The 10,777-nt window shown below is 37.0% G+C and overlaps 1 protein-coding gene across 1 annotated transcript in view; it reads right to left on the reverse strand.

Moving 5' to 3' along the window:
• Positions 1 to 10,614, reverse strand: part of BRIP1 (BRCA1 interacting helicase 1) — a 70,135-nt gene extending 59,521 nt beyond the window's left edge. The window contains exons 1-6 of the mRNA XM_042791726.1: positions 10,562 to 10,614; positions 9,044 to 9,172; positions 8,167 to 8,278; positions 7,489 to 7,683; positions 7,075 to 7,202; positions 6,035 to 6,169 (exon numbers count right to left, since the gene is read on the reverse strand). Of these exons, the coding sequence (XP_042647660.1) occupies positions 6,035 to 6,169; positions 7,075 to 7,202; positions 7,489 to 7,683; positions 8,167 to 8,278; positions 9,044 to 9,136 (663 nt within the window). The 5' untranslated portion in view covers positions 9,137 to 9,172; positions 10,562 to 10,614. The remainder of the gene's footprint in view (positions 1 to 6,034; positions 6,170 to 7,074; positions 7,203 to 7,488; positions 7,684 to 8,166; positions 8,279 to 9,043; positions 9,173 to 10,561) is intronic.
• Positions 10,615 to 10,777: the final 163 nt, after the last annotated feature.

Consider the following 10,777-nt stretch of genomic DNA (forward strand, 5'->3'; position numbering starts at 1 on the left):
AAGGACACTCCTGCTAGAGAACAAGTATCCAGCAGCTTCAATGAAGAAAACCTTGGGACCAGACACCCAAATTAAAATACTGACAGCATTTTTCCTTTAAGCAACCAGAAGAAATCTAGACAGTTTAATGAAATCTGTTTGCAGATAAAATAGACCACGTCATATACGCTCCATTAGGAATATGTTTGCCATGTCATTATGTCAAAGGCCATCTAGTAACCATGAGATTAAGACACATAGGGAGTAAATCCAAATAGAACCTAATCCTGTAAAGTATCTTTTAAAAGCCAATTTTTTTTTTTTCCTGAGAAGCACCATCTTTCATAATATAAAATGCTGGAACAACTGTCATGAAATTGTAATAATTAGTGTGAAAAGACACATAGAAAACAAATAACTCAGAAGTAACCGTGTCCACACACACCTCCCATAAAAAATAATGAATTATTCTAGTGTAAAAGAGTTTGTATTTGGTTTTCAGGTGATAGTGCAAGTAACAACATACAGTTGCCCGCTCAAATACTCCTCCCTCCCCTTTTAATTGTAATCAGTAAGATTATCCATTATAAACAAATGCTAAGTCATGCCGTGTGTTACACCACAATTCTGGGGATCAAGCTGTCTTTTAGCCTCCACTCTGAGGAAAAGCAAGTTCGTATTACCCTTAGTCCCACTCAGCCTTGTCCGCCATTAAATATTACAATACATGATAGAATGCATGTAAATGTAACCCTTCTGGAGCTGTCACTCACTGGGATAAAAGGTTCACTGATGTGCCAAATAAACAGGCCCTCAAAGCAGATAAAGTTACACCCATGCTGGAATTGTTACATTCCCCTCTCAGGTTGCCAGTAACAGCAGATTTCATTATGGTGTGCTGCCACATTAAATAGCCAGTTCCAAATATCCTGCCTTCTATATTGAATAATTACTTATTCACTGAAAGGATAAAAAGAAGAGTTATGAATGGGGCTCTTGTCAACAGTGAAGCAGGAAACAGCTGACATATGGTATATGTTACATATGTGGCAATACTCAACTTGGTTTGTACTCACACAGAAAACTGCAATGCAAATTGTACCTTGATATTTCTATCATCTATATTCTATTTTGCTCTTTGAAATAATGAAAACCACATTACCATGCTAACAATTAATGTAACTGAAACAGTTACTGTGTAGGGCCTTTAAGATATTTATCTTTTAATTTTAGTTCAAGTCAGATTATGTTTTCAGAGGTAAAAAGAATACACAGAATTCCAAGATGATACCACACTACTAATACTTCACTGCTAATCCTAAACCTCACATTTAGTTTGCCAAATAAAACTAACAGAAAAATATTAGGACCAATCAGGCAGCTATTTTGCAAAAGTTGTTCTAACAACAGGAAAATACAGCTCAAATAAATATACACATAAACATGTACAGAAGTGTCTTCTATGATGGGTTTAAAGAAAAAACATATATTTCTTTTTTATGAGAAGAATTACAAGTGTTCTTATGCATAAGGCTTATAAATTACAGTATTTTACAGGTGGCCTTACAAGCATTTCTTAAAAGGTTTGAAATTGGTATAATACTGGCTTTAAGAAGCAGTTTAGCCAGTATTCCAGTTTTAAAATGTCACCTTTAACTTTGAAAAAAAGTTTAAAAAAAATTTTAAACATCAACACTGAGAAAGTTGTAAACTCAGACTGATTTTATAGTAACTAGTAAGAGTATAAAACTGCCTGCAGTACTCATAACATTTCTGAAAGCCACAGACACCAGTAGACCACAATATATAAACAAATAAATAAAACCTTTTTAGAAGGTCCTTTATAATGAAGAGAAACTTTAAGAAAATGGTTAAAACAGTTTAAAGGTTGAGTTCTTCATGTTATTTGCACGTTTTTCAAGTGTGTCAGCTTGCACTTGAATTCTTTGCTATCCTTTAGAAAGTGGTTTGGCCATCTTTAAATTTTATTAAAGCAAACTATTTTAATTCTGTATTTCTATAAAAATAACTTACTGTCAATATCACATAGCAAAATCTAACATGTTAATCTCCCATTACTACAGCAAAAGGACAGAGAATACTCTCCAGCTGAACAAAGTGCTAACTCCAATACTGTAGTACTGTCGTCTCAAAGTATAAATTTTTAGACTCATAACAGAGATATTGGCTAACCTATAATAAAAATTAGAAAATGGTTCAATTTATTTAGTAAAGAATTGGGGACCGGGGACTGAGTAGAAACAGATAAAAGAATAGAAAACTATTTCATAATTCCCTCTGGCTTCAGAACTAAACCTGTTTTCAGCTCTTTGAATCTGGGATAGAGATTTTCATTTGAGAGAGGGAAAAAAAAAAAAAAAAAAAAGATACTCCTCTACTTTCTGCAGTATTTAATCAGAAACATCCAGTAACAGATACTGTTAGAGATCAGATACCAGACTATATGGACCTTAGGCTAATCCAGCTTGTTTTTACTTCTGTCAGGGGGTAGATAAAACAGCCTATCACATCAATATTTATATGGCAAAAACGTAGAAGTCTGATTAAAAAAGGAATAATCAAGTCCACCAACCTGTCCTGCGTGTAAAATAGAGCTAAACAAACACTGAGGCTATGATCTTTTGAAACACAAAGAGATAAGAGGAGTTCTTCCTATCTTCATCTACATTTCCTGGTTACAAAGCCATCTAAATGATACAGCAGTGAATACCTCTTGTGTGAAATATCACACAAGCACAATCTAGTAAGATATCAGCAGTGACATTACCAGAGCTTTTCAACTATTCCTTTATAAGCTCTCAAAAAGCACAGTATTCTGCTGCTGCTGCAGCCTCTTGATTAAAGTACACAAAGCAGCTGTTTATCCTCTCACAGTAACCAGCAGGTGAACCCAGTTCAATATTTATCACAGGCTTTCACAGATCACTGCTAACCAAGCAAACGTTTTAATTAAGCTGGAACTTGCTTCAAAGAGCTCATTCAAAATGTCAATCAGCAGGAAAAGGATCAGATACGGTGTCAGGTGAGAGCGTGTAATACAAATCCACAACTTTCTTCATCCCATCGTGGTAAATTAGCCTATTCTGGAGTCCAGACCCTGATTGTAACAGGCTGCCAGTCTCCTGGAATGTGTAACAGAAGTCACTCAAACTCCATTGTGAAGGTTGTAAGCAATATGTTAAACTGCAATGGGCTAGCACATTAAGACAGATTCTTTTCACAGTTGTTTTTTGATACCCCAAGTGTTTGTTACACTACTCTCCATTTACTGTTTACTTTTTTTACCTAGTATAAATGGGGATTCCTTAACCCAGCTGCCCCAGTTTTTCAGACCATATGCTTTGACAGAAATAATCAAGAGAGTACTATGAGTCTATAATTTCTCATTTAAACTCACACTAGAACTGCCCTCTCTGGCAAGGATTTACAGCAGAAGGACAGAAATGGATTCCCAGGCTCTGACTGAAAGCAGCTAAGAAGAGGCAGTCACCTCACCAAATCCTCACCCGCTGGATCTGCAGGTGCAGCAACACCGGGCAGCACCTCTCACGCTCTTACATCCACCAACCCATTCTCTCTCTCGGGCTATAAAAGGCCTTTACAAGAAGCTAAATTTGCTCTATGCACGGGATTGACTGCAGTAAAACACAAGTTATACAAAGGCAGGGTTCTCTCACCAATTAAGAAAATATTTTCATTGCATTATTGTATCATCCTAAATATACAGTCCATTATGATAGGTGCTAAACATAACCTCAGCTAACTTTATTTCATAAATTTCACTAGAAGAGCATTTTATATCTAACAGCCTATGCTGTGGTGCTCTTCACATCCTAAACTTAATGAAGTTACAGACCTACTAATGATAAATAAGGCCTTACTTTCTGCAATTGTTTCTTGACGCCAGACAAATTCGGTCTGCTGAAGTAAAAATTCATCACAGGAAATCAATACCTTATTCTTTCATTCTTAAAATGAAACCTTTTTACAAAGAAATAAACACACCTTTCATTCTTAAAAAGAAACGTTAACAGAAATAAACACTTTTATTTCTACTCAGGTTACTCCTTTCTGCAGTAGTAGTAAACAATATAGTGTTTAAACTTTGAATAGTATACTGTATTGTCTATCTGTAAGATCAGACCCGTGGATAGCACATTGTCTTGGTTTGTGCCCAAACCAAGACACACATGACAACACACACATACGGCTCCACTATACGCACAGTTTTTGTAACTACTGCCACAAAAATTAAGAGTTTTCTTAGAAAATCAGATTATGATTCAGTATTTTATTACTTAATGGTTACTTGATCTATACAAAGTTTTCAGTTTTCTTCACTACAAGACATTTCTACAAGTTGTAAATGAAGTTTTTCAGATACCGAATATCAAAGAACCAAAACAAATTTTACAATCAATGAAGAAAGGTCTTTTGACTTGAAAATCAACAGCACACTCTGCTGGCCTCTGTATTTCAAGCTACCAATTAAAGTTCAGTGGCACAAAGCATTTTAAATCCTACTCAAAAATCTACAGAGCTTTCCAAAACAAATAAAAATTACTTTCCATCAAACAACCTAGAACACAGATTCACTTTTGTCAAGAAAAGATTTAGCTCCCAGTATCTTAAAGTAATACCAAAGCTTTTGGCTTCTTTTGTGTTTACAAAGGTATAATATAGTGGAAAACAGCTCCTGAAGTTAAAACATACACTGATTAAAACAGAAGCTAATTTAGGACATACCGAGAGCCAAGTGCTGTTGGAAGATGGAAAGAGTATTGAAACGCCTGTTCCAAACATGTATGAAAAACCCTGTATGTAGAAGCTGAGTTACCTAAAGGTGGGTATTACCATAAAACAACGTAAACAAATCTATTAGAAGGGGAGAATGTTACTTGACTTTTGAAAGAAGAAAGTACATTTTTGTACTGAAGAAAGAAATAAAGGTCAGAGCTCATTTCTTTCCTACATTTGCCTCAAACATACAGTTTCATGATTTCATGGCATGCTCCTATATTTTAATATTGGCAAGAACTATTCCATCACAGTCTTTGATAAGCGTTCACGGGAACTACCTCACTAGCGTAATTTGGCATCTGACATTCATCTCTTTACTGCGTCAGATTTCCTCTACTGGTTTTGCTTCAACAAACTTTTATGTAAAATCGGTAAGACTCAAACACCAAGAAATGCAGAAAATGCCTAGCAGAAAGCTGCAGAAACAGCTGCATATTTGTATCTCAACTTCTTATGTGATACTTCCACTATGGAAATTGGTAATTTAAGTAAACAGACAAAAAAAAAAAAAAAAAAAAAAACCAACAAGAAAAACCCAAAACAAGCCCAAAACATAAATCTATCACAGTAACACACAGGATTCTTTTCTTAATCATGTGCAGTATTTATTACTCAGTTTTTGTTATATATTATAGTGATCAGCTCCAACTTTCTCCATACTAGTTTTTTAAGGTCTAACAGGCACACACGTTAATATCAAATGCTGTGCTTCATCCACTACCTATGCCACGAAACAACGAATGGCAAGTTGAATAAAATGTAAAAACTCTGATGTCACTTACTTTCCATGGTCCCAGTTTCAAGTTCTTCCATAATGCCATAAATCTACTATAAATTTGAATATAACACACAGCTTCATATCTGCTGTACAACTGCTGTCACATATTGAAAGTTTACAGGATGAATTGCTGGGCCAGATTCTGGGGAGCCGTGGTGTAAAAAAGTTCAACCCACTGTTTAGAAGAACAACTTCCACAGAAATAATTTACACTTGGCAAACCACACTGGTTAGCACCATGAGGAGCAAAAGCCACTGCAGCTCTCACTACTGATAGTGACAATATATTAATTTAACACAATTTACATACTTTGGAACCTTTACATTAGGCTATATTCAATACAGTGTTTTCTGAAATTGTATTAACAAGCTGCATTTCATGCAGTAAAGTTTTTTTTTTTTGTATCGCTCTTGAACTAACAGTCTTGATGTAAAAGATATTACTATATTACTTACTGTTTGGGGAGAAAAAGTAGTAGTTTTCACACTTTTTTCAGAGTGAACAATCAGCTCTCCATTTTTTCTCTGATTATAAACTTCTAAAGCATCAACAAACTGCACCCCTTTTGCAAAACAATGACGTTTTCTAACCTGCTGGGGAAAAAAAGTACTGTCTTCAAATACACCCGACAGAAGTATGTGCTTACACTAGCAGTCAGTGATTTCATTTCAACTGTTTTCCACTGAGTCTGTCTCAGTAACGTAGTGCATCACTAATATTTGTTAACAGTTTAACCAAATCTAAACCACACAAAAGTAAATTGGGAAAAGCGATAAAGTTTTAGTTACAAAATTCAGTAACAACAACAAAAAAATCTGTAATTATTGCTGAGCTTTTCCTCTTTAATTTCCCAGTTACAAAACCAATAGAAATTATAATGCTAAATAGATATAAGCAGAAAACTTCCATAACTTAAGCAAGAAATAAATTTAAGCCATGTTGATCTAAAAACTTAAAAGTAACCATCTGAGCAATACTCTAAAGCAGTGTAAAAGCTATTTACAGTGCACATCTGAATACAAGTACTAAGTCATGTGATACCAGTACTGACACAGATGAAAATGTTACAGAAATATTGCACTCCACATACTAGGTCAGAGATAACTACATTTGACAGGATATAAAATAGAACTCTAGCACATTCACAGTATTATTTGTATTTCTAATACATATTTGCAAGAGCACTTTCAACTCTAAAATCTCATAATTTGACTTAATATTACAGATCAACTGGGGATAAATATATTTTGGGGATATTAAATGTTTAAATATGCAAGATATAACTTAGGGCATGGTATAACAAACAATTTAGTGCAACAGTGGGCTTCTTTGTAACAAGTAACAATAACAATGAACAAAACCCTGTCAATCTAAACTATGACTGTGACATGAGTCAATGATTCTCTATGCCCTTCGCTGAAATGCCGATTGGTATTTGACAACAAAGCTGTTGACCTATGCTTGGATTATTTTATTGCCAATAAACTCTGCTCACCTGCTGCTCAGTTTCTAAAGGACGAATCCTTTTCCTGTCTACTTGAAAATCATCATTCCCATTGTCACATAGAGATAACCTTTTTTTGGCAGACAATTTTGAAGCTAGCGTTTCATTTTCCTTACATTCTGTAATTAAAAATAAAATAAAAGGTATGTCCACTACTAGCAATGCATTAAATAAGGGCAACATTTTAAAAACAGAATTTACTATAAATAGACATGATGTAGAAATAGGTATTTCTAGACCCACCAACCACCATTTCGACACAGATTGCCATGCAGGACAGAATCATGTAGGACTCTTCTATTATGATGGTAAAAAAGTCCCTGACTTGAAAGCAAAAAGATGGACATCAGTGGCTACGTATTTTACTACCAGAACAGATTTTTAGCTGCCTATGTATGAAGTTACCTGTGTTTGTTAGCAGATTTCCAGGTTTTATGGAACTTCCTGTTTTGTAACTATTAAAAGAACAAGAAGCACCATGATTCACATATGTTGCAGCCTCGTTGCTCTTAGATTGGGAATGGCACGTGCAGCGACATGGTGGTGAGGTCTCTGGCTTTCTGTCTTCCTTTTCACATGACGATGTAAGCAGTGATTTCTCTGAAGGACACAGCCATTTGTCTTCCATTAAAAACTACTCAAGACTATACATGAGAACTAAACTTCCCAAACAGTTAAGATGAAATATTTTATTTAGGTACAGTTATAAACCTTGTGTCTCTACAAAGTCTGAAGAAGCTACCATCACCCTTTGAGGAACTGCAGTACAAAGAACTGTAACAACTTGCAGAACTGAAAAATACCCCTTTTTTTCAATTCAGTCTGCATAACTACAATCCACAAGTACTTTCTTTCGAAGTTCCAACAGTCATATAATTCCTTTATGATAACTGATAGCTAAATCCATCTTTGTATTACTGGCCATTACTATTTTATGTTGCCAATAAGGCAATATGCGTAACAGTGGACAAAGACCTGGTTAGATTCCTGACACGGAATGTTTAAAGTCTGATAAAGAACAACAGCAACTCATGATAATATATTTTGGTAATAAGTGGGCAAACAGACACTACGAAAACTTACCATACAGAGACTGCTGCCATGATAATGCAGAACAAAGTAATGCCAAGCTTTTGCCACTCCCTGTAGGACTCTCCAACAAACAGTGTTGCCTGCTATTTAAGCCCTTAACAATCTTCAAGAAGAATAACAAGAACAAAACCGGAATTAATAGAAAAAAAAACCAATGAGGATGTCTTTAACTAAGCTGGAAATAGCCTCTAAAAATAGATCAGGATACCTGCCATCTTAAAAAAAAAAAAAAAAAAAAACACAACCACCCCACACACCCCAATCACATTTAATAATAACAGCAGGTCAACAAGCCTTAGTTGCATTTCTTCCAAGAGGAACACGTCTCAACAGCAATGTTCAGAGGTTCACTTACAGGGGGCTGTGAAATACTTACTGCTAACAGCAATACCTGATGGGGCTGCCTTGATTCCTTTAGTCTTACAGAACCAAAACACTGAAAACATGTCAGACAACCAAACCATTTGCCCCACAAAGTGTTTAAAAATGCTTAAAAATGTTCAAATGTAAAGTGTAATAATTCCTTTTTAAAAACCCTCCAAAAAGTGAAAATTTACTGAAATATTATGTCCTGTTTAAAATACAGATGTTTTCCTAAATCATTTCCTCCTTATATACTTGCAAGATTATATAAAGTTTCTATTACAGTATATCTAGTTCAGTAATCATATATATTATATAATCCATAACTTGCTTCTTAGCATAAATGTTCACAAAACCAAAATGTACTTCAGCATTGCCTAGTTGTGGGCCAGGTATCACTGTACAGCACAGAGAACAGTAAGTTACAACTGAAATTCTCAAGATACTGGAGGGTCTGAAAACATAAGCTATTCATTTATCAAACGTTAATATAAATTCTACTTACAGCATTCATCATAGCAAGTTGTGAAGGGTAAGCCTTGCAGGGGAATATAATCTTCACTCCCCCAATAGTATATTCTGACACATCAGAAGACATTGCCACTTTCTCCTCCTGGCTACTTCAGGTTTATTACTGCAATAAAAAACAGTATTAACAAGTCAACACTAACAATCAGACAAAGCCTGAAACAACATATGGCACCAAACAAAAACAAGCAGAAACTGCTAGCCTGATAAGGGGGCTAAGCAGTTCAGGGTATTCCCAGAACCTGCATGCAGCTATCTGTACCACACACTGTCAGTTCAGACTCAGTCCCTGTTACACAGGAGCAAGTTGCCACCATTTGATGAGTAACATCAGCAATTTAAGTAAAAGTATGAATGACCTCCAAACATCATTTCAAATTCTATTCCTCATACTGAATAACTTGGGTAAGAACCCAAATCCTTACAGGAAAAGTATTTTAGGATATTTAAAAATAGCCAGTTTTTCAATTCTGCAGGTTCACTAGCTTTAACTCCAAGACATTGCAAACTACAAAGACACAGCAGACAACAGTAGCCTATACTGTTCATTTCATAACAACGAGAAAATAAAACTCGACTTTAGAAATGAAATGTTTTAAACCAACGTTTTTCTTCCACTAGTAATACTGTAATTATTCAGGGGAAAATAAGGTGTCGTTCACTTCACTACTCTGTGAGCATTGCCTTGCATTTCTCTGTCTGGACAATAAAAGGAAGGCAGTTTCCCTATCGTGCTAAAATGTTGAATTTACCCAATTAAAAACACCAAAGATGCATAGACAGCTTTAAAAAAGGACATTTTTAAAAACAACACAGAGGCAGGTTTTCTTATAGGTTTTTAGCATCTACACAATAAAAAGAGAAATTTTAATTTGGCAGGTTCCCTGTGACAAATTAACTCACTAACCTGCGTCCTCATTTGACTTTTAATGAGTAAGTATATACACCAAAAACACACCAATGCATGGCATGATTTAGCTTCATCATCAGCTTTCTCAACATGAAAAAGAAACCCTAGCAAAAAGAAATGGCTAACGTGAGTTTACCTCCTACCCCTCCTTCCAAAAATGTAACCGCACCCCATTAAAAGGCTTCTCCCTAATACATTTGGCGGGGGGTAGAGGTGTTCGCTTAAACGAGCGCTATTTCCCATGGAGCTTTCCTACATAAAAGCAAGCCTCGGCCGCGGCGGAGGAAAAGATCCAACGCCAAACGGGGCAGGGAGCGGCAACGGGCCGGCACCCCGGGAACACGGCGGGACCCTTCGTCCCGGTCTGCTCCGCTGCGCCCGGGAGCACTAAGGAAAGTGCGTCTCGTCTCGTCTCGCCTCGTCCCGCCCCAGCCTACACAGAAGCACCTGGGCGTTTCCTTTATCTTCTTTAAGAGGTAGGGACCCCCAGAAAGCCGCTTCGCTCACACCCCACGCGACCCCGGCCCCCTCACGGCCGCGCTGCGCCCCGCGGAAGGCGACGAGCGGCGCCATGCGGCAGCTCACCTCAGGCGACGGCGGCCCCGCTTAGCGTCCGTCCTTCCCGCCTCCGCCCCGCCGCCAATCAGCTGACAGGAAAGGGCCCCGAGCCGCCAATCAGCAAACGGCAGAGCGAGACGTCCCCGCCTTCCGCCTCTGCGCTATCCGAACCAATCACCGAGGGCCTTGTTCGCTTCCGGGTTGCGCTCGTTGCTGGGCAACCACGCGTTTACCGTCTGGGAA

The sequence above is a fragment of the Tyto alba genome, unplaced genomic scaffold, assembly GCF_018691265.1.
Source record: "Tyto alba isolate M040663 unplaced genomic scaffold, T.alba_DEE_v4.0 Super-Scaffold_19, whole genome shotgun sequence".
NCBI lineage: Eukaryota > Metazoa > Chordata > Aves > Strigiformes > Tytonidae > Tyto > Tyto alba.